The sequence below is a fragment of the Natator depressus genome, chromosome 10 (assembly GCF_965152275.1).
Source record: "Natator depressus isolate rNatDep1 chromosome 10, rNatDep2.hap1, whole genome shotgun sequence".
Taxonomy (NCBI): domain Eukaryota; kingdom Metazoa; phylum Chordata; order Testudines; family Cheloniidae; genus Natator; species Natator depressus.
The window spans coordinates 19,515,672-19,540,212 of NC_134243.1; the positions used below are offsets into that span (position 1 = coordinate 19,515,672).

The 24,541-nt window shown below is 40.6% G+C and overlaps 1 protein-coding gene across 3 annotated transcripts in view; it reads right to left on the reverse strand.

Annotated features, from left to right (window-relative positions):
- Window positions 1-24,541, reverse strand: part of LOC141994903 (multidrug resistance-associated protein 1) — a 97,244-nt gene that overhangs the window by 29,667 nt on the left and 43,036 nt on the right. For all 3 annotated transcript variants that reach the window (XM_074965399.1, XM_074965396.1, XM_074965398.1), the window contains exons 5-17: window positions 23,692-23,817; window positions 19,978-20,039; window positions 18,967-19,098; window positions 16,691-16,918; window positions 15,627-15,804; window positions 14,739-14,900; window positions 13,519-13,611; window positions 11,107-11,310; window positions 8,071-8,217; window positions 7,299-7,386; window positions 4,858-4,927; window positions 3,522-3,648; window positions 480-656 (exon numbers count right to left, since the gene is read on the reverse strand). In XM_074965399.1, the coding sequence (XP_074821500.1) occupies window positions 480-656; window positions 3,522-3,648; window positions 4,858-4,927; window positions 7,299-7,386; window positions 8,071-8,217; window positions 11,107-11,310; window positions 13,519-13,611; window positions 14,739-14,900; window positions 15,627-15,804; window positions 16,691-16,918; window positions 18,967-19,098; window positions 19,978-20,039; window positions 23,692-23,817 (1,794 nt within the window). The remainder of the gene's footprint in view (window positions 1-479; window positions 657-3,521; window positions 3,649-4,857; window positions 4,928-7,298; window positions 7,387-8,070; window positions 8,218-11,106; window positions 11,311-13,518; window positions 13,612-14,738; window positions 14,901-15,626; window positions 15,805-16,690; window positions 16,919-18,966; window positions 19,099-19,977; window positions 20,040-23,691; window positions 23,818-24,541) is intronic.

A 24,541-nucleotide genomic window follows, 5' to 3' on the forward strand; every position in this document is an offset into this window, starting at 1 on the left:
TATGGTCACTCCAGGCCAATTGCACAGGTGGCCTCAGTCCCTGTTAACATATGTTTACACATTTTTCAACACTTAATTTAATTTGTGCTAAGGGTCAGTACTCTGAAAATCAGAACCAGTTTTCATAGGAACATGCAGCAACGAGGGTGATTTCCATACTGTTCGTCAAGGTTCAGCTCTTGGACTGCTTAATAATAATGAAAATCCTTGTAACTACATCAATCTATTAACGGGGACAGGCTCTCTTCCCCAGCTCTCCTAGCATTCTAAAAGCACCACTTTTGCTCAACCTTGAGAGAGAGAGAAAAAAACAAACCAAAAACCCGAAACCCACCTTCAGGTGGAGACCCAGTCTGGAAGATTTCTGCCCAAAAGGTTTTCAAGTTCTGTACAATTCTAAACAGGGAGTTAGAATGGAAAGTATGTGTCTTTAACTCCAATGACTGCATCCATTAGGATGCAGGGGTGTATCTCAATACCTTTTCCCCTATTTCTGTTCTGTCTCCTGAAGGAAGAATCTCTATGTCAGGTAGAAGTGCACAAGCCTCAATTACACGTTTATAGTGGCTCTCTTTCATCTCCCTCCCAAAGATAATATTGTCCTTCAGAGCTGCATTCTGTATCCAGGCTTGTTGAGGAACATAGGCAACTGAGCCCTATAAGAAACAAGAGTCAGTTATTCAGATTTCACTCTATTTAAACCTCTTAGACATACTCAAAGCACCATGCAAACAATCTACACTCAACACCCTTGTAAGATATGTATGAGGCCCATCGTACAATTGGGCGAACAGCGATAGTGTATGTTTTATAGTGCAGCTGGGAGTGTGCTTCCCAGTGCGGGCAAACAGATAGGCTAGCTAAGGAGAGCTAGCCTGCTAAAACAGCACACGGCTGTGGCAGCTTTGGTTATCCATGCCCTCTCTTCCATGTAATCATGTTACAAGTATGTTTTGGGGTATGGTCTTCAAATGGAACACGCTCCCCCCCCCCCCCCCCAACATCCACCTTGCTGAATTCTCCATCCAGACACGTGCTCTATAGAAGTAGAGTGCGCTAAAAAGTAGGGCTGTGGCGTGATTTAAAAAAATTAAAAAAAAAATTTTTTTTTTAAAAAAAAATCACGGTTAAACAATAGAATACCATTGATTTAAATATTTTTGGGTGTTTTGTAATTTTCACTTATAACAGACTACAGAGTGTACAGCACTCACTTTATATTTATTTTTGGATTACAAGTATTTGCATTGTAAAAAAAACAAAATAGTATTTCAGTTCACCTCATACAAGTACTACGGTGCAATCTCGAACCTGAGAGTTGAACATAGACATGTAGAATTATGCAAAAAACTGCATTCAAAAATAAAACAATGTAAAATTTTCGACCTTGCAAGTCCACTCAGTCCTACTTCTTGTTCAGCCAGTCACTCAGAACAAACAAGTTTGTTTACATTTGCAGGAGATAATGCTGCCCGCTTCATATTTACAATGTCACCTGAAAGTGAGAACCGGTGTTCTAATGGCACTTTTGTACCTGGTGTCGCAAGATATTTACGTGCCAGATGCTCTGAAGATTCGTATGTCCCTTCACGCTTCAACCACCATTCCAGAGGACATGCGTCCATGCTGATGACAGGTTCTGCTTGATGACTATCCAAAGCAGTGCAGACCGATGCATGTTCATTTTCATTATCTGAGTCAGATGCCACCAGCAGAAGGTTGATTTTCTTTTTTGGTGGTTCGGGTTCTGTAGTTTCCGCATTCCTCTTTTAAGGCTTCTGAAAGCATGCTCCACACCTCATCCCTCTCAGATTTTGACAGCCCTTCAACTTCTTAAACCTTGGGTCAAGTGCTGTAGCTGTCTTTAGAAATCTCACACTGGTACCTTCTTTGCATTTTGTCAAATCTGCAGTGAAAGTGTTCTTAACGTAAACAATATATGCTGGGTCATCATCCGAGTCTGCGATAACATGAAATATATGGCAGAATGCAGGTAAAGCAGAGGACATACAATTCTCCCCAAGGAGTTCAGTGTCAAATTTAAATTAATTCATTTTTTTTTAAAATGAACATCAGCAGCATGGAAGTATTTCTTCTGGAATGGTGGCCAAAGCATGAAGGGGAATACAAACGTTTAGCATATCTGGCATGTAAATACCTTGCAACGCTGGCTACAAAAGTGCCTTGCAAATGCCTGTTCTCACTTTCTGGTGACACTGTAAATAAGGAGAGGGCAGCATTATGTCCTGTAAATGTAAACAAACTTGTTTGTCTTAGCAATTGGCTGAACAAGGACGACGACTGAGTGGACTTACAGGCTCTGAAGTTTTACATTATTTTAGTTTTTAGTTTACATTGTTGCAGTTATGTAACGAACAAAACCTACATTTGTAAATTGCACTTCCATGACAGAGATTGCACTTCAGTACTTGTACGAGATGAATTTTCATTTAGTTGGGGTTAGTCCTGCTTTGAGCAGGGGTTGGACTAGACCTCCAGAGGTCTCTTCCAACCCTAATCATTTGTGATTCTATGAATTGAAAAATACTATTTCTTTTGTTTATCATTTTACAGTGCAAATATTTGTAATCAAAAATATACACTTTGATTTCAATTACAACATAGAATACAATATATATGAAAATGTAGAAGAACATCCAAAATATTTAATAAATTTCAATTGGTATTCTATTGTTTAACTATGTGATTAAAACTGCGATTAATCGTGCTTAATTTTTTTTTTTGAGTTAATCGTGTGAGTTAACTGCGATTAATCGACAGCCCTACTAAAAAGACAGTCAGGCTCATATATCTTGACTAAGAATGCTTCAGAAATGCATGTGTCACTGCTGAATTATTAAATGAAATATTGGAGTATTTCTCCCCATCACAAACAACAGGCTGTAAGGAAAAAGATGGCTTGTATTGAATATATTTTGTTAAAAAAAAGGGGAGAAGGGGAGAGAGGGGAATGGGGGTTGCAACATGAGAATTCATGTCTTGTCCACTTTGTTTTTCCAGGAAGATTCAAAGGATGACAGAATTAATAAGACTACATCATAGGCACAAAGGAAATGAAAGTCAAAAAAATTAAGAGGGGAAGTGATTTTTTTCAGATAGATAATTTAAGAACTTTGGATTTTTCAACTGAAATCTGTATTAAGAGCAAATTTACAGCTGAAAAAGAGGTCTTTGTAAGAGATTCAACCCTGCCCTCTCCCTTTCAGTTTAGGGCTGAGAGTGCTTCCAAATCATTTCTCTAGGTCCTCCACAAAGACCCCCTGCAAAAACAGGAACAAGGTTTTATATTCCTGATATTTCTGTGATAAAAACAAAATGTTAAATACCATGCACGCTTTCAGGCCTCTATGTACATCATAATGCAGCATAAGCACAATTCCTCCCCCCACACCCATAAAAAAAACTTGTTAATTTGAGAGGCTCCCCGCCCCGCCCAAGCTATGGAAGTATCATCACTTCAGAAGTGCCCACAAACAGAACTGTTATCCAGACATTCCTACCTTGACAGCCACATATCCTTCCCTCTTGTCCATCTCTCCTAGAAGGGCAGACAACAATGAAGACTTTCCACAGCCAACCTGTCCAACAATGGCAATCAGGGAGCCTTCAGGGACAGTGAAACTAATGCTGAAATAAATCACACACAGTTCAGCCTCCCTTGGTACAATACCACACACAAATAATGGTGAGCATTTTATTGTAGTATCAAATACAGAGAAACACCAGATACAATCAGAACACCCGCTCTATAGATGCTGACAATTGCAACACTTCATTGATTCTTTAACAAGAACGTGAGTCTGAGAATTCAACCTTCTATATGCAGAATGTGCCCAGCTCTGCTTATACATAATCATATAGTCTCAGTATGTGATCAGCCCTCCAAAAAAGCAGCTGCCAAGACCATCCTTCTTGCCGACCAGTCTGATACTCTCACCCTTTCTTGAAACTCTCTGCACCAGCTTTGCCTCATATTGTCTATGCAGCACTATAAATATGCATGGTGTTTTATAAACACCAGACAATGTCTGTGTCCTAGAAAATATATGATAAAGAACAAGGGTAATTAAGGGAGAGGATAGGGAGAAGGGAAGGCTTCCAGCAGTAACATCCTGCAGGTGCATTGGTTAGCACAGTGTGCATCCTGAGGATTTTGTAAAGTTCCTCTCCTACCCATCCCCAGCACTCGAAAGAAGAGGGCTATAGATAAAATGTTTAAGGGGGAGACTTGGAGGATAGGGTGGAAGCATGGCAGGGAAGCGGATATAGGTGTAAGGAGCCCCATGGTTGAAGTCATAAAACAAGAAGGGCTGGTTAGTTGTGCAGCTTGTACTAATTACAAACCATTCTCATCACTTTGAGCCTCCGGAGAATTCTGCTCCTACCTCCATCTTCTCTTATTCTCTTCCTCTACCCTAGCCCTGCACATGCTCTACACCAGATTTTCTCCTGGCTATTCCTTTTGACTCCTTACCCCACTAATAACTTGGTCTTCTTTCATACCAACCTGTATGCTTGAAAGAGACTCCTAATTAATTAGAGGATGCAAAAGCTCCATTCCCATTCAACAGCCTCTCTCTCCTCGCGCCCCCCACAACCCCCACTCCAAACCCACACACCTTATAAAGCATGAAACATCCTATCTATGTCTAAGTGAAATGGGTTTGTATTGCTGTTCCTTCAAGGTTGTGAACTCTTTGGAGCACAGAGTTACCATTTTAGCAGAGCTTATTTATTGTGCAGTGATGCACACACTTCAAGCTCTACAGAAACAATTAAAGTAATAAAGATTTAGTGCAATTATAAGCCAGAACTAATTAGGATACCAATTCTTACTCGTTCAGTGAGGGAGGATCATTTCTTGACCAACTAAATGTTGCATTCTTCACAATAATGCTTCCTTCAGCTAGCAAATAATGAAAAAAAATTATGTTTAGATGCAGGCCAATAAGGAAACAGTTGTACGATGTACACTGCACTGTGCCATGGGAAGTAAATCCAGACACACACACACACACACAGAGAGAGGCAGGTCCAATGCTATTTTAGGAACAGAACTCCAGCACTCTGTTTTCGTTAATAGCTCACGCTCCATTTTTGACTGATTCTACAAACAGGGCTGGGGTTTTCAAGTTACAATCATTTGCTCGCCATAGTACAGGTATGGCAAGAAAAGCAAGAATATCAAAATACTACCTTGATACTCAACTGACAGGACTTTGAATACACACAGGGTGTCAAGCTGCTTCCTTTTCCAAGAAATCAGATTTTACTATTTACTCCTTTTAGCACTGTAAAGCCAACAAAGAATCCAGTTGAGGAAGCTGGATTCTATTCGGACATGCAATTCAAAGGAAGCACTGAAGGCTGAGTTAACAAAACTGACATTAGAAAAAGCAGCCCTAACTTTTAAACCGAGCAATTTTTCTGTTCCTACAATGCCACATTGCACATTCACTTTTCAGACTTTAGAGCAGTGGTCACCGACTGGTCGATCCTGGGGACTCTCCCAGTTGATCGCAATCGACGGCAGTGCAACTAAGGCAGGCTCCCTGTCTGCCCTGGCCCGACGTCGCTCCCGGAAGCGGCCACCGCGGCCTCGTGGCATCTTAGCATGCTGCTTCTGCCTGCAAGCACCGCCCTCTGCAGCTCCCATTGGCAGGGAACTGTGGTCAATGGGAGTTAAGGGGCCTGAGGTAAGTGCTGCTCAGTGAGAGGCTGCATCCCAACCCCCAGCCCCCTCCCAGAGCCAGCACCTCAAACCCCCTCCTGCACCCCAACCCCCTGCCCTGAGCCCTCTCCCAGAGCCAGCACCCCATACCACCTCCTCCACCCCAACCCCTTGCCCCAGCCATGAACCCCCCCCCCCGCCCGAGCCAACACCCCGCACCCTCACCCTATCCCAACACTCTGCCCCAGCTCGGAGCCCCCTCCTGTACCGAAACTCCCTCACAGAGCTTGCACCCAACCCCCTACCCCAGGCTCAGCCTGGAGCCCCCTCTCACAAAGCGTACCCCTTGGCCCCAACCTGGTGAAAGTGAGTGAAGGTGGGGGAGAGCAAGCGATGGAGAGGGTGTGTGTGGAGTGAGTCGGGCGGGGGCTCAGGGAAGGGTGGGGTAGATCCTGGGTTGCCCTTAAATTCAAAAAGTGATCTTGGGTGTAAAAAGGTTGGACACCACTGCTTTAGAGGGACACACTTTCATATCCACCAATCCTAGCAGAGCAGAAAAAAATTGAGATGTTACTATTTATTCCTTTTAGCACTGTAAAGCCAACAAAGAATCCAGTTGAGGAAGCTGGATTCTATTCGGACATGTGATTCAACTGAAAAAAGGAAGAAGGCAGACAATAAGGGTCATGGTTTTCCTGTCAGCAGAGTTTCATGCTAAGTGGATTTAGTAATGGAGAACCCACCTGAATACATCCATAGAGAGAGAGAAAATATGAATGAGAGAATATTGTATTACCTTTATAGAAAGGATGGCTAGGGAATCACTTATCAGGGTTTAAACCAGCTATAAGAACAGCGCATTTTACAACATGGGGTATTAAGATTCTACAAAACCCTACAGTTCTGTGACAAATCCACAGAGACAAATTTATATTGCAGCAGCACCTAAAGATCACCACCAGGTAGGGCCCTGCCGTGCTAGATACTGTACAAACATAATGAATAACTGTCCCTGCATAGAATGGGAGACTGGAGGAGTGCAGTAGTATTAAGCAGTGTATTTAAGCAGAGTTGGATGACTACATGCAATTCCATAAATGAAGAGAGGTATGTGTCACTATGCTGGGGGAGACACTTACTCTTTCTGAGTGGAGTTTAGATGCTCTCCACAAAAGTGACTAGGGGTTTTCTATATAGGAATGCTTTTGCCATCTTCTGACCTACACTGACTGCTAAATGAAAATTACTTTTCTGCAAGGTGTCCACTGTGTCCATTTAAAGCTGGTTAATTTAGTAAGTTATTTTACAATAACCCTCCTTGTTTCTTACTGACACTGGACATGAGCATTTTATACTACGGACAAGAAGGAAGAAAAGAAAACAAAACTTGTAGAAATTGCACAAAAATTGAATTGAAAAACCCACAGATCTCTCTTGCCAGATACATAACTCCCACAAATTGCAAAAAATCATTTTAAAAGGCCCACAAAGACACTTTAGAACCCTCCCAAAACATGCTCTATTGGGCTCCAGTACTTGTAGTTCATAGCACTGGAAATTAGCACAAACTACGAGCAAATAAAAACTATACAAAATAAGGACTTACCATCTTTGATAGAACCTCTGATTATGCTATCTGGCTCTAACTCTTCATGCGAGAGAAATAACCTGAGACGCTTTAAGGAAACACTTGCCTAGACATGAAACAATTGAAAAACTATTTTACACACAGCTTATAAAAAATACGGTTTCATTTTGCTTTTTTAACTAGATGTTAAATCCAATATATTCCTCCTACTGTAGCCACCACAAGCCACTTCACCCACCCCCTCCTCAGACTGGAAAAAACAAACATGCGTTTATTTGTACTGCAGTAACACCCAGAGGACACAACTAGGATTGGGTTCTGATTGTGCTAGGCACTGTACAAAGGGTACACCTATGCTACAGAGGTTATACCAACATGCCTATGTTAACATAGCTACGCTGGCATAGCCTCCAGTGCAGATGCAGCCTACACCTGGGAAGGAGTTTTTCTGTCAGTGTAGTAACATCCCCTCTTTGAGCAACATTGGCTACCTTGATGGAAGCACTTCCATCAACGTAGCTATGCCTCTACTGTGGGTTATGTTGGTCAGGAGAGCTATGCCAACATAGCTATGTCAATGTAACTTTCAAGTGTAGATCAAGCCAAAACGCACAGGAAAATAAGAGACCCAAAAACTTTACCTTTTAAGGTGACTGCATTTCAGTGGTGGGTAGAGACTTCTATATGCACATAGGACTGTAAGGCTTTAAAGCATTCACAGACCTCAAAAAAGCCACTATATATAGATATATCACTTCAAGTTAATCAGTCACTAATATTAAAATCTTACTTGTACCATGCTGCTGATGACCATAGGAAGAATATTCAGTGGGAACCTGAGGATGTTGAATAAGGCTAAGGAAACAAAAGCTTTCTGAGCATCCAAGACATTGTTCTTATCTACCAGTACATAAACAGCAAAGGTGGATAAAGCAACCTAAAAACAAAAAGACAGAATAATCACGGTTTGTATTCTTTTCTCTCACATTTTTAAATTCAAATACAATGTCTTCTCTTATAACTAGAGCCATATTTACACACTGAAAGGCAAACAAACAAAAACTCATTCTAAAGAACAAGAAAATAATCAGAATAAGCCTTTGCAAAACAAGTATTGGGTCTTAACTGTTGTTATTCAACAGCTGCTGGCTTCTCTTGGAAAACTGAGAAAGTGTGTCTCTCTTTACAGAACAAAGATGAGACAAGGCAAAGGAGAAAAAAGTATGCTGATTAACTCAGGTGTACCAGGTTGCGTGTTTATTTTTTGCTTTCTCTGCCTTCTAATCTCCCCTTTTCCCTCTGCTAGTTACAATCACTGCACTGTACCACACTTCTGAACAGTTCTGAAGGTGGGCGCATAGCTAATGTAACTAACAAGGTTTAGATCTTGCCCACACTACATTTTGTAGATGGCTACCAACAAGCCTGGTTTTCACAAGCATAGCTTCCATAACTGGGGGTAGAAGAATCATTTAAAAAAATGCGTTCTTAAGCATACTAGAAAATAAAACTCTACGGTATCCCACCCAGTTCAGGAAGAGAATCACTGTGCACACACAGGTGCTGGAACTAGGGGTGCTAAGGGTGCTGCCACACCCTCTGGCTTGAAGTAGTTTCCATCATATACAGAGTTTGCCATTTGATTCAATGGCTCTCAGCACCCCCACTATACCAATTGTTCCAGCATCCGTGTGCGTACTTAAAGAAACTATATGCTTGACTGTCATCAACCACATTTAAACATATAGTGTGGCTAAGGCATTATGTACTGACAAAGAAAACAGTAAGATAACAAAGACTGGCACAAAGCCAAGCATGGCTATTCCGAAAATTCCTCCCTTAAGAATGCTCAGCTCACCTTTTAGCTCCTCTTCTCCCTGACAGCCACTCCCACATGCCTTATACCAAGGCAGTATAATAAATCATGTACCTCAGTACATCAGCAGGACTCAATAACGCTTTCCCAGCAAAATCATCACCTGCTATCCAGTTTGAGACATCAAAGTGCCAACAATGTTACATTTAGTTAGAAAGACTAAACCCCACTTTATTTACCTAATGCACAGTGAATAGACTGGTTTTAATTCTGCATGAGGTCTATTTAAAAACGTATGTAAAAGCCTATTTAACTGCTATGAAGGCCTGTACTGTTTTTCTTATGCCTGCTGACTCAACTGTGCATGGTAAGGTAGCTTGTTTATATGTTCATTTATTCAGACAGATTACTACAGAGAAAAAAGCCCTCCTGTAGAGAGAACTAAAAACAAAGAAGGGTCCAAACAATAACTTTAAAGGCAGAATGTTTGCCCACTCCTATGTTACTGGAATCTATGCTAAAATACACTGTTATAAGCACACACTGCCATAAAAAGATACAACGAAGTGACCAGTTTCATGAAACAGATACTGAACAATTTTATAAAGATCCCTGGATAGAAGAGCAACAAAGCAGGGCAAAAAAAGAAAAGGGTGTGTGGGAAAGAAATGAATCAATTTGAAAATCCTATAGTTCTTCATAATTTGGTATCCTGACTGATAAAAACTGGGGAAAGAGAAAGTTATAAAATATCCCCTCCTTCAGAGTCCAATCCTGCTCTTGTAGAAGCCTAGTGACACCACTCCCTTTAACTTCTATGCAAACAGGCCCATTGACAAACATTCATAACACACTGACGTTTACGTAGTTGGGTACGGAAATTAATCTTCTTGGCTTCAACAGAGATAAACTGAAATAAGGAAAGTCCCTCTACGGAGCTGTATTTAGGAACCTAGTAAATCAACTTTTAAAAATAGCCATCTCAGCCTTCTTTTAGAAAAAGATTCACTAAAGAATGCTTCTGACTTCTCCCATGCAGGATGCTGCTTCTTCTGCCTTTTATCATACCTATAATGTCATGTAAACACGAACAGCACTTAGAGGGAAGGAATCCATGAGTGGAAAGAATACTTAAACACCTTCAAATGGAACATACATATTTTACCCTAATGTAGGCATGGTTTGTTTGCTTCTGCCAGATGAGAGCAACTGCCCTTTGTTCTATCAGGGCCACAAGAAATTTTAATACAATTTGTCTCCTCTCTTCCATTTCTGTGCAAATTCAAAACTAGTCACAAATAGTCAGAGACAATATTTAAATGCGGAACAAAACCTTTTTAAAAGTTAGAATGATCCCAGGCTACAGAACAGCTCTCTCCGGCCAAATCAGCTTTACCAAGGTGGGTGGGAAAAAAGAGGCATCCACACACATCTATGTAGGACTAATATGTGGTGTGGTTGGAGATGCAGAATATTCATTTTGATCAAGGCTCTCACCTGGGAATCTGTGTAGCATGCACTTCTATAATATAAATTTTTTTCCAGAAAAATTACAAAGTATAAATGTTAATGTAAAGGGAGGTCCTAAGAGGCACTACCTAGATAATCTATATATAATAATCTCCTCCTGGAGGGCATTTTGTTCTGGTTTGTGACCAAATTACTATTATTACTATTTACTCCTTTTAAGTTTCAACAACATTTGTAGTACTGGTGAATATGAAAGCCCAAGAATGAACCAAGTCACTGCCTATCAGGAAACGTTTAACTTGGAGGAGGTTGTTAATATTAAAAAAAGACAAAAGTGTAGAGAAATACCTTTTCTGAAAGTGCTGAAAAGCTGACTGTTGAACTGCATGTTGCTGTGGATAGAGTTCTGTTTACAAGACTGAGTTCTCTGAATAGTGAAAGACCAGTACAGTAACTAATAGGAAAGCAGGACTTCGCTCTCACTGTTTCTTTGGGCTTCTACCACCCAGAAAAGCACAACTTCAAACCTGATTTACTTACCAGAAAAGGAGCGCACACCCAAGTGAACGTAGCCGCTGCTGCAAGGTAAGCAGACTTTTTAAGCACTTTCAGCTCTTCCTGTCTGATCCCCAATACTTTCTCTTTGAAGGCTAATTCCCAAGCATAAAGTTTCAGCACTTTAATTCCATTGAGAATTTCATTCATCAGCTTAATTCTGTTGTCTTTACTCTTCATATGGGCTACCTAAAATCCCATTACAAAGAAACAAGTCATTAGCATAGCACAATACTTGGCATGTCTACAAAGCCATTTGAATAAACCAATTTAGCCCATACAAATTTCTTAACTGTATATTTTATGTTAGTGAAGTATACCTAATTATTATGGGGAAAGACCACTGACAAATGCAAGCGAACAACAAATGTGCCACCTTACCACCAAACACAGAATTGCAGAATTAAATAAACATTTTAACTAATTAGGGGTGGTTTTCGGGAAAGGCAAAAAACAATTTCACAAAAATAAAGTTGTAGATATCTTTGTAGAATTCAGGAACTCAGTGGTCTCTACTGGCCTTAAAAAGTCTGACTTTATGTACAAAATGCAGTTTTAAAAAGTAACTCCATTATACCCTTGAGCTTCACTGATGTACGATTTGTATCTAACCCTCGGCCACCCCACACACTTTTCATTCTGTTCAGACTCCTGTTGGCTATGAGCCAACAGGTGATATGTCTTCCAATCAGCAGCGGAAACAAAACTACCTTCCCTTCTTGTTACTTAACTTTGAGCATTTTTCCCCCCCCACTACACCATTTATATGTTCACTTCAGAAGTCTCCTTCCTCCTAGAGGCCTTTCCAAATTAAGGAAAAGAACCTTTGAAAAGATGTACAGTTCTAGGCATGGATGGAATGTGATTCAGCATAAAACAGTCAGGAATACTGAGTTCTAATCTCAGCTCCGCCACCTACTCACACTATGTCACCTTGGGCCAGTCACATATCACACCTGTGTCTTATTTATAAGTACATTATGCAGGTACTACACCTTCATCATAAAGGACACCTTACAACAGGGAAAATACCTACCTACTATTCCTCAAAGGAACGTTGGGAAGCTTCATCAGTGAAATGCGGCACTTGAAGAGGCTTGGATGAATGCACTATGCAAGTGCAAAATTCAAAGGAGTTTCACTTTATTTGGGTGGCAGCAAGGTCATATGATTCAATGCAATGATCCCCATTAAGGGTCAACATTTACCCACAGTAACCAGACTGATACCTGGGAAATCTCAGCTATTTCGTATTCTGGGCTTAAATTTTCAAACTATAGTTCACAGAAAAAAAAATGACCATATTTAAATGGATTTGTATTCTTTGTCCTGATTAGTTTGAAAACCAAAACTGAGTGTCAAGAAGTATTCTAAGGTTTGTTAATGGATTGACATTAACATAAGAAGAGTAGTCTACTGGAATGCTGTTAAACTTAACTTTGGGATGCTTGTAGGTGACCCAAATTCAGTAATACACTTGATCCAAACACCCTGGTATACCAAAATAATTATATCAAATTAATCTCACCACAGGGGGCAGTATCTTAAAAATCCTCTTCTAACAACAAATTTAATTGCCTATCACAGAAATCTGTGTCAGAGTCCATACAACAAAGCTGTCAAGCAGAGGTGCTGGCACTAGGGGTGCTATTGCACCCCCTGGCTTGAAGTGGTTTCCGTTATATACAGGGTTTACAGTTTGGTTCAATGGCTCTCAGCAACACACTATACAAACTGTTCCAGCACCCCTGTTGTCAAGCAATCGGTTTTGTAACAAAATGTGTTCATCAGTAGGGGAAGTGACTTCTGGGTATGAGTGTGGTTTTAGAAGTAAAGGGACTGCTAACACTGAAAATGAAAGCCATCTATGGACAGAAAAAAACAGAACAGACCCACACAGTGACAAAGAGAAAACTACGTTTACAAGCATCATCCTGGAAATGTAAATATTTCACACATAAAATGGACTACCGTTTACTACATATTGAACCAAGTTCTCACTTCATTTCTTAGAACAGTCAGCTAAAGGCCAGTTAAAATGTGTGCTGTTAAGTGTTTAATCCATCATCTCAGGCATTCTGTTGAGTTGGATAACGGTATCTTACCACTGTATCGGAAGTTACTGCATTTTATATGTGACTTCAAAAAAAACCCCACTGCAAAACAACATTGCAGGACATCGGTGCATTTTTACTTCGGAAGTGTTTTATGCATTAGCTTTGCTAGTCACTGATGGGAAGGCTACTGTCAGGCAGCGCATGCCCATTATAAAAGACACCCTGGCAAGCAGAACAAGAATTTGAATAGTAAGCTTTCAAGAATCGAATGGATCACATAGAATAGTAAAATAGTAACATGTCTTAAAGCATATACACATACCAACATAAAGTGTCATACCTGATATGTTTTTGTCTTCATTGCCATCACAGCATTTACTGGAACCAAAAGAATCATGACTGCCACACCTGCTAGGACAGAAGGACCTAAATTCTAAGAGGAAAAAACAATATACACACACTAGTTATTTAGAAAATGTTAGAATACACCTTTAAAGATCTTATATCAAAGCATTCTACACAGCATAAACCCCATGTGTACATATAATTTTTCTGTATTTTTCTATCCCTTTCCTCCCTCCTTTTTTGACTAAGGATATATGCAGATAATTATGATCTTTGCTTCTTCAAAGCTAAAATGCAAGGTCCTTCCCCATATGCCTTTCAATTTTTTGTTGGGGCTATTCTTTCAAGGTAGAATATAGGGGGATGAGTTTCTAAGATCCTGCCTTAACTTCCTGGCTGTAAGCAGAACTGGGGCTGCCCTTCTGATAAGTGCCTGGACTAGAAACAGCAGGCATTATCCCAGCATGATGGGTGTCGGGATGATGAATCAAATGAAGAGATCCTTCATCTGCCCACTTCTCCACCAAGTGACACAGGGTAAGCAGAGTCCCAACAGTTAACTGGGTGCTCTGGAAGCACAGGATGCCTAAATTCACATGGCACATGAAAGGGTTGCCAAGCTGGCCAGCTACTGGGGCTCAAGATGGCTGAGTGAAGGAAGGGCTGTTGACAGGACACTCACTTTCTACACAGGGAATGGGTAAGAGAAGCCTTTGTCCCAGCATGGTACTTGAGGAGGCTTGGGCTAGATTTGCAGTTGAGATTCAAGTTGCAATGGGGGAGGTTTAGATTGGATATTAGGAAAAACTTTTTCACTAAGAGGGTGGTGAAACACTGGAATGCGTTACCTAGGGAGGTGGTAGAATCTCCTTCCTTAGAGGTTTTTAAGGTCAGGCTTGACAAAGCCCTGGCTGGGATGATTTAACTGGGAATTGGTCCTGCTTCGAGCAGGGGGTTGGACTAGATGACCTTCTGGGGTCCCTTCCAACCCTGATATTCTATGATTCTATGATTCCTCTCTTCCTTCACAGCGGCAGCGTATAGCACTAAGTGGTTCTCCATGCAGTAGCACATTCTCACTCTCTCCTGCTCTACACCCTCCAATGGTCTGACATTACCTATCCATAGTCTTGAACTTCAGAGGAAAACACCTGGCCACTAGTTGCTTTCACCTACCATAATTAAACAGGAAAACAAGAAGCATGACATAATTACCTGCCATAATAAATACAATGCTAATATAACTTGCAGAGGTGCAGACCAAATCATGTTTATATAGGTAGTCAAGTCCATGAATCTCTGAGCATCCACAGACATTAGATTTACAATCTCCCCAACAGTAGAGGTCTTTCTTGCAGAATTTGTGATAACCAATGCCTGCGTGTAGATAAAAAGGAAGACATTGAATATAGTTGGCAAAACAGCTTCTATTTGCCTTTATTAAATACTGCAACATGAACAGTTTTTCCTGGAGTTTAATTTGTGGTCACAGGCAACGCTTCTCTCGCGTACAGTACTCATTTTTTCCCCTGCATGTCTAAAAAGCACTGTATACTGAATATGCAGTTTTAATCAGGGTTAAACACATGAGCAAAGTGTTTCTGTTTGGGGTTTGTTTGGTTTTAGTGCCAGGGGTTGAGTGCTGGCTTCTTGTCATATGCTTTCCTGCCTCACCTCCTGCAGAGCAGCTAGTCTAAAGCTTTTTTAAATAGCTCCAGGTTGTTTCAGGCTGAGACTGTGCATACTGGTGCCTGCTTGGTTGCTAATAATCCTCTCATTATACTGACCTCTGTCCCATTTCTGTGCAGATGGAAGCTTAGTTCCCATTCTAAGGTAAGATGTGAAACAGGCTGGGGTTTTGTTTTACATGATCAATAAAAGCAGCTTCTTAACTGAAAGTATCTTTAATTTACAGCTGTGGGCTGAAGGAGGTCTCTTACATTCTGTTTACCATTAGATACTAGCCTGTGCAAAGCGTTCCAACTCGTTAAAATTATGTAATTTACTCAAATTCATCATTAAGATTTTATTGCAGCTCCCCCGCCCCAATTTTCAGAGGTGCCGTTACTCTGGTGATGATGTAACGTTTAAAAACATGTATACCTTGCGATAGACTGCACCAATGACAGCTGTTTTAAGCCTCATTCCCGTAACAAAGCAAATATGGAAGTACTGGTGGAGGATCAGAGTCTGCAGACAGGCACATGCAAACAGAAGCCCTGTGTACAGATAGCCTTGCCAATTTGGGGCATCTTTATTGTTCACAAAATTAATTAACAACCTGCGAAGAGAGGATTTGGCGAGGTTAATACACAGTGTCAGAGCTTATCAAATTTCCAGACAATGACTAGATTATTCCAGACGTGATATCCCAACAAACGCACCAAACTGGCAATAGCGAACACTAGGGTGTGGCCTCAGTCAAGTCACAAGATTTTTACCCAGACTTTGTAACTGAGACGTCCCCCAAATTCCCCCATCACACACCACCTTCCTATCCCACCACCCATTCCCAAGTGTCCCAAGCTATAATCTGGGAGATTGAATTACCAAACCTTCTTGGAAACTTCTAATATAGGTCTTCTTGGATGCACTGACAGAAGTGATCACTAGTAAGGTGCATGGCTATCTCAAAAAGAGAATGAGCACAATATATTGCATAGGCTCCGCACTGACTCAGAGCTACTGCCACAGGATTGTTTCATTACCATCCAAACTAAAGATACATCATTTCCACTTAGTGTTCCACTTCTTCCCTTTTATTATACCAGCACACCTTTCCCCCTCACCCTTCCATGGCTTCAGCTATAGATTTTAAGGGTTACTTTTTGCTTCAGGAGCCTTTAGACTTTCTCTGTGATCCCATGAACTGTCATAGATTAACATTAGCTTAGATGAAGCTGCATTCTTCCTGCATCTGAACTTCCATTGTCAGAAAGGTCACTCTCAGAGTATCAGAAGGGAATTGGAATGCTAGATCCCAAATTGGAAACCAGTGAAGCAAAGTCATTTGCATGGAAACTCTAGCGCAAAAGGAAGCAACTTGTCAGCTGTCGCAGCTACAGGTAGAGTAGCCTGATGAAGAAGGAACCAAGAAGGAATCAAAGAGATCTACCTAGGTACTTGGTAAACAGAGAAACTGAAGAAAGCATTAAAGGAAGTCTTACTTTAAGATTTCCGGGCCAGAAAACATCATAAGATCATGACAGGCTTTAAACAGGAAGCTCATGAGGAAGTATGGTCCAAAGGTTTTATACAACACTTTCAACAAAGAAGGTGCAGAGTTCCTTTGAGATGGTTTTACAATCAAAGCTTCAACTTCTTCTGTCACATCGCCATCTGAGTTGCTTGATTTCATTTGCTTTTTGGGTGAATACACCATTTTTATGGGTTGCCTACAATAATAATAATAAATAATAATAATAAAGAAACATTTATTTAAATCATTAGGACATTCTATTGAATCGCACTGACAACTATTTAAAATGAATGAAGGTGACTTCTGTAAAATTGAACAAAAGAATGCAGAGTCTTAAAATGAGAAGTCTACTCCAGTGGCCAAGAAAAACTAGCTTAGGATATGTCTACACTTACTGTGACGTCCAGAGTACAAACACTGCAAGCCCAGCTAGTGCAAGTTTAAATAGCAATGTAGTCGGTGAGGTGCACTTAGATGGGTATGGTACAGTAGAGTGCCCTACACGGCTGAATCCCAGGGTATATACCCTACCCAGACTCTCTACTTGCCCAAGCCATGCCTCCCACGTCTCACATTTTATTTTTAGCAGTGCAGTGTCCTCTTGCTGGAGCCTCTCTCGCTGCAGTGAACAACTCCAGCAGTAGGGAAAGGCTCTGGCAGGGGAGACAGCAGGGAAAGGCTCCAGCAGCAGGGAGGTAAGCAGGGAAACACTCTGGCAGCTCACCGCAGCTGGAGCCTTTCCACTGCAGCGTGTAACTATGCATGTAGTGCATGTACTCTACACGTCACCATGAGTGTAGACATAGCCTTAGATACTCGCCACCACAGGGATTTGCAGTCATCATGATATTTGTCATCATTCCTGTCTGTAGCTCCAAGTGTCCCTGCATCAGAGATGGTAGTTTACCAGCCACTTTTGGGACTGGTAACCCAGTGTTTCACAACATTATGGAGGGATCTGTTTATCAGAAGCTACTAGCCTTCGGTTAACTGAGCAGCACTTCAGAAGCGGATTTTTCTTCCTTGGAACAAATGTTCCTAAAAAACCACACCCTATAGCTATGGAATACTCAGTTAGGTGTACAATTATATGCGAGTTGCAAACTCATACATGAGTTTATTGTTTATATTACTGTAGAAGCCATAGATCCTAGTCAAGATTAAGGTCCCACTGTGCTAGACACTGTACGAATGGAATTAGTAGACACAGTCCCTGTTCTTAAGAGTTTACAACCTAAGAAAGAATGATGCTAAATCATCCCTAATGAGTAGAATGAAACCATAGTTAAGTTAATGCATCTGATGTATGCCAAACCATATTTCCCAGTATTTGAGAACAGGCTGCAGGTAAAACTATGTTTCTGTGTATACTATCTACCAGAGGTGCTGGAACCAGGGGTGCTCTTGCACCCCCTGGCTTGAAGTGGTTTCCATTGTTTATAGTTTGGTTTAATTGCTCTCAGCACCCCCACTATACAAACTGTTCCAGCACCCCTACTATACACCTAACTAAATTGAGAATAATGTATGAACTTAAAGAGTTTTTCCTTCACTGAACAGTGACTTCAGTATGCCGTGATGACTAAGCATGAGAAAAATTTGTAGACAAAATGAACATTGGTTGACAATGATACAAAATAGAATACTGCAAAGGCTGTAGTCCATCTGCAAGGTGAGAAAATCTAAATTTAAAAGAAACAAAAAACGTTCTTCTCTCACACATATACTCACAAGGTTGCTCCTCAGTGTCTAAGCACTTAAGGGCAAATCCTGAGATCCTTATTCAAGGAAATGTCTAATAAGCTTATGGAAATTTGTCTGGGTAAGAACCAAATAATCTCAGATTTTAGCCACTATTATCCTTGAGGCATTAATGGGCAAGTGGATTCATTAGGTGCTTTATGATACTTTGATTGTCAAGGACTTCTGGAACATGTTCATAAAAATATTTCCATAGCAAATGGAATTAACTGACTGGATAAAAGCACACACTAGCATAATGTGTGATCAGTTGCATTTCACTAGTATTTCTCAGTGTTAGCAGCTTATTTTACTTTCACTCATGTATTTTACATATAAAATAAAATAAAAAATAGTTTCCCCTTCATATTCAGTTTTCTTGACATAAATGGAATTCAAGAAAAAGTTCCTTTATAAAATGGATCTTGACCAACACCATCCAAGTTTACTATATTCTATTAGCTACCACTTTGTATTAATAACTGTTAGCATAACTGAACTTACTTCTTTGTATTTGCACACTCCTTCGCCCAGTACCTAGCCAAACCTTGCACTACCTCCTCAGATGTGTCCTCTTTGTTTAATGACCACAAGTCTTTAGCTTCCAATGGTCGCCGATATCCCTGAATCATCAGCCTATATTGGAAAGGATCATCATCAGCAGTAGCATTCTTTAGAGAGCGCCAAAGCAAGCTGTACCCTGTATATCTAATTTTGTAACACAGAGAAATGTTTACCCACCCCCAAAATGCAGCCAGCCTCAAAGCGAGATGCAGTAATTTATTTAACAATGCACAGAAAAATTAGGATGCGTAGTAATATAGTGCTTAAATGAAACTGCAGGGAGAATTTAGGAAGCAGAATGAAATCATCCCACTTGGAATTTAGCAATGCAATTAAAACTCATTTTATAAACTGAATGATAGAATTTTTATTAGCCTTCATTTTACCTTTACCTAAGACCACGCTGAGACACTGGCCAAATTCTGATTAAGAAAGAAGTTACCACCTGCTTAATCACCTATAATGCTTTAAGGTGTTTACATATTTCTTAGTGCTCTCCCATCCAAATAATGGCATCAGACAGCTTGAGATAGCGGATTTGATCACAATAAAGGAAGCACAGTTGAAGATAAATAAAACGAAACTACAGATAACCAAGATAATTTTTTAAAAAATAGATCAGTGTATTGGCTTTGAAAAAAGGAATCTTCCAACAGTCAAAATGATGCAAGTTTGTTTCCACTCCACCACTCCTATTCATCAAACATTAAAATGCATCATTTAATGATATATGTTTATGAGGCTACATATGCAACATCAGCAGAATTCAACAGATTGGAGAGACCTGTCATTAGAAAATAAAAGTAATTATCCACCTATCAGTTTCTTGTAGTTAAGTGTCTATTGAACAATTGTAAAAATCTCTACAGGTCAGGAGAGCCTTGAGTATCTTCTGAAAGCAAAATAAGTTGACATTTGATTGCTGCATTATACAATGACTTATTCTCTTACCCAGTAATCCACCAGAATGTAATTTTGGAAAGGAAGGATGCACTAGACTCTGGGCAGGGATTCTAAAGGAAAGAGAGAGAAAGATGTCAGCCATGTAAATAAAACCTATTGAAACAATTAACAAATACTACTTTTATCCTTATGAAATTTACAACTTTATTATAACAATTCCTCAGCAGGACTAAGTCTCCCTTTCTTAACCTAAACATCCTTCCTCAAGCAGGTTATTCTTCACAGGATACAGCACAGCATCAAGGATGCCAATGGTTTACTAGAATGGAGCACAATAGCTTTACTCTATTTCAGTGATGCAGACCAATGCAAAATAAACTCAGACAATATCAAGAAGTTACATGAACTTCACAACACATATACCTCTAGACCAGTGGTTCTCAACCAGGGGTCTGGGGCCCCCTGGTGGGGCCACATGCATGTTTCAGGGGGGGCCAAGAAGCAGGGCTGACATTAGACTTGCTGGGGCCCAGGACAGAAAACCAAAGCCTCACCGCATGAGGCTGAATCGCAAGGCCCGATGCCCTGCCACCCGGTGCTGAAGCCTGAGCAACTTAGCTTCGCAGGGCCCCTGTAGCATGGGGTCCCAATGCTTGCTACTCCTTAATGCTAGGCCTGGCTTTTATAAGAAAAATAGTAGCTGTAGGACATGTGGGCTGAGGAATTTTTATAGCATATTGGGGGGGGGGGGGGCCTCAGAAAGAAAAAGGTTGAGAACCCCTGCTCTCGACAACCAAGCAAAACCTTCTATGTTATTTCTCAGTAACTAGCAGAAGATAGTCTGGTGATGGAGTGGAGCTATGGGGAAAACCTACAATGGAATGATTGAGGCATCTAAGCACCACAATTCCATTTTTAAAAACCTACTTTAAAAATTTGGCAAATTTAATTGAAACAAGGAGAAAATGTATGTTTAAGCAGTTGCAGTGCTTGCAAAAGGTGCCAAAACTGATTGTTCTAAAGACTGTAGGACTTTTAAAACAAGGTATACAGCACTGGCCAGCAGCATATAATCCTGAAGTCTCTCAGCCCTCTCAGGGCAAGTGGCTAGTTTAGTCTCTGTGCCTATTGAACTTCTGGCTTCTCTGCTGAGACTATCTGCAAGGATATTGCTCAGTGTGCCACTTGTGATGGTGATTTTGGTGATGTGGTCTGAAACGGCTTTCAAACTAAGGCAGTCATTGGTGCATGGCCATATTTAAGTCAACTATTCTGATCTTTCATACATTTCCCCCCCTCCCCAAGTAGCTAGTAGACTTTCATTAAGTCTGTGAAAACTGGCTTCTTAGAATGAGAACCACATTAGAACATGGTTTTCACCCCAAAAAAGCCCAAGCCTGAGGAATGAAAGAGGGCAATTGGTCAAAGAAAATTAAGTTACCAATGAAGAAAGTTTTCTTGTACATCACATATGCAAATTCCAAATAGAAATATCACAGTTGAAGTTATGCTGGTCTCCACCCTCCTGACTCATCACAAAGTCAGCACTGGATTCCTAGTTTGGGTTTTCTATCCATTTATATCAAGTGTAACATTAGCCTTAGCTAGTTTAAAAAAATATCAGTAGTTGCATTAAGTTAAAAAGAAATCTTGAAAGAATTTCAAAGGCAATACTGTGGATTCAGTGCAAAATTCCAGAGGAAATTATACACTCCCCTCCCTCTATTGTTCCCCCTCAAAAGCATCAGCATATCAAGAACGCAGTTGGCCACTCCTTTGGCACATGTAACCAATAACCATAACACAGTGTATTATAAAATTAGAGCAGCTCATGCACTTTCACCTACAAAGTCATCTGTCACCATTACAGAGATGACGTGAAAAATACAAGAGTTGAATTTTTTTAGGATTAATATTTGTCTCATGTTTGTTTCACTCAACTTCTCCATTAAACTGCATTCTAAAAATGTTACAACAAAGCAGCATGAAACAGATCTGCATTTCTTCCCCCTTACAAATGACTGAGCATCTGACCTATGGGGGGAAGGGGGAAAAATGAACTATTGAAGTTGAGAAAAAATTAATACTGTTAAGAAGCACACAGAGAGAAACATAAAAATAGCATATTTATGTATGACACAGACAGCATTTGGGGGAGGGATAAGGAACTCAACACTTCTAGCACTTTGCCAGATCAAAAACAATGCTACTTGCAAGCAATTGAAGCACTCTGCCTTCCTGAAAAAAAGCAGTTTTAAACTGACTCAAGAAGGAATATGGAAAGTATTAGATTTTCTCTGTGTATCTCTACAGTCTACGTATAAAAGTTTTTTATACGGTTTTGTCACGGAAGTCACAGAAGTCACGGAATATGAGACTTCCAAAGACCTCCGTGACTTCAGCTCTGGTGGCTGGGAGCTGCAGGGTCCTGCCACTTCCCGCAGTGACAGGGAGCTGTAAGGTTCCCCCACTGCCTGAGGCAGTTGGCTGCGGGTGGGGGGGAGTGCGCGCTCAGGGGGACCTCTGCCACCCCCAGCCACCACGGGGGGGGAAGACCCTGGCAGCCCCCAGTATTGTCAATTATTCAATAGACATACAAACCTTTACCTTTCAATAAATGCTGGGCATTTAGGAACAAATATTATAAAAAGATAAATGATTTACTTATATGCACAATGTGTTACAGTATTTCAAAAAGAGAATAGTCTTTAAAAATAGGCTTATGTTTTGTTTAATACCTATTGCGCACTAATTACCATGTACATTCTTAAAGCGCTTGGATTATGACAAAAGCTTTTATGCACGACAACTGTGACCAAAGCAGAGAAGAAAACATTTCCAAGGCACAGTCTGTCAGATATTCAAGTTGACAAGAGAACAAAATGACGACATTTAGTCCTTCTGTTGGACACAATTTGTGCTCACCTCTAGAGCTACAATTTCAGCCTTTTACAAAACCTAATGGCAACAGACATTTAATCCACCTGTATTACTTTACCCCGATCTCTTTTTCTGGAGTGGTCACATTGACCAAAGACCTGGACTGCTGATCTGCTTAGGAGACCTCAAAGGATCAGCAGCATTATGTCGCCCAACAAGTTATGCATATGAAGTCAGCACTTGCCAAGGGTGATACCTGAGATACCAGTTACACCCTGCATTTAAAATAAAAAAAAATTGTGGTAACTTGGTAAATGGCAACTTTTAAAGATAGCAACTGCTGTAATTTGCAGCTAAATCAGTAAGCTGTGATATCAATTCCTTCTTTCGCCAATTTCAGATGTACTACATCAGCCATTACTAGCTCAAGGACTGTAGCACTTCCATACACAGAAGAGGTCCGTAATATTTCCACTTTATAATCCATAGCAGTCTCCAGAAGCTGGAGCCATGCTGTTAGCCTACCTCCTCCCTCTGCCAAGTAGGCCTAGATCTTTAGCGTCACCGCATAAAGTGTTGCCAAAACCAGGGCAGCAAAAGGAAGAAAATGCACTTTTATCATTGAAAATCCATTTTGAGTAGCTGACATGTAGAGTTAGACTCAGAGTTAAACATATGTGAAACTGTTCAAGTAACAAAAAGCAAGCACTGGGTAGAATTAAACAAAGTACAGCAAGTGCCTTCTACTGCAGTTTAATTCAATGGGAATTGAATTATTCAACATTGTCCAGAATCAGGCCCAATGACTCACTGTAAACAGTATTACAGGTAGGGCACTATATTCCAGTCTACTCCTGTGCAAAAACATTACTGAACACTTACAGGATCATTAACTGTTTCAGAAAACAGCGGCGGTCTTTCTGGGAAGCAGGACAGTATAAGCTGTATTAGCACCAGGACGAAGTAGCTGTAGAAGGTAACGTAACGAAATACATCAACTTCAGCACCCTAAAAAAAGATTTGATATTCTGGTTAGAAGATGTAAAGCAACTGCTTAATGTACAACAAGTGACCATGTAGCAAATACTTTTATTTGGAAATAAGCATCTAAGCATCAGAGGAAGTACATATTCTTGTCAACCAAGCAAAAGGTGGGTTCTGTGCTGCTGGTCAAACGGAGCCACAAAGCAGCAAGCATTCCTTAGGAGAGTATTGGGCATTCTAGGCTAAATGCATCGCTGACAACATTCTAGGACTCGCCTGGATAAAATAGAATGTCTGGCCATCTCTACGCAATGCACTGTTGTTACGGCCATGTCGGTCCCAGAATATTAGAGGGACACGGTGGGTGAGGTAATATCTTTTACAGGCCCAACTTCTGTTGGGGGGGCGGGGGGGTGAAAGGGAAAGAGAAGGAGAGACAAGCTTTTGAGCTTATACAGAGCTCTTCTTCAGATGACCTGTGTAAAGCTCAAAAGCTTGCCTCCCTCTCACCAACAGAAGGTGGGCCAAGAAAAGCTATTACCTCATCCACCTTGTCTCTCCACTTCTATGCAAAACATTACAGGAGAACAGCTTTATCTTTGTGGAACTTTTTTGCACCAGGTTCATCTGAGGACACCACAAACAGAATTCCTGAGTTTCTCATTCTCTTTTTCTTTTAAGGCCTTGTCTACACTAGAGTTTTCAGCCACTGGAATAGCAACACGTACAATCACCTAGTACAGATGTG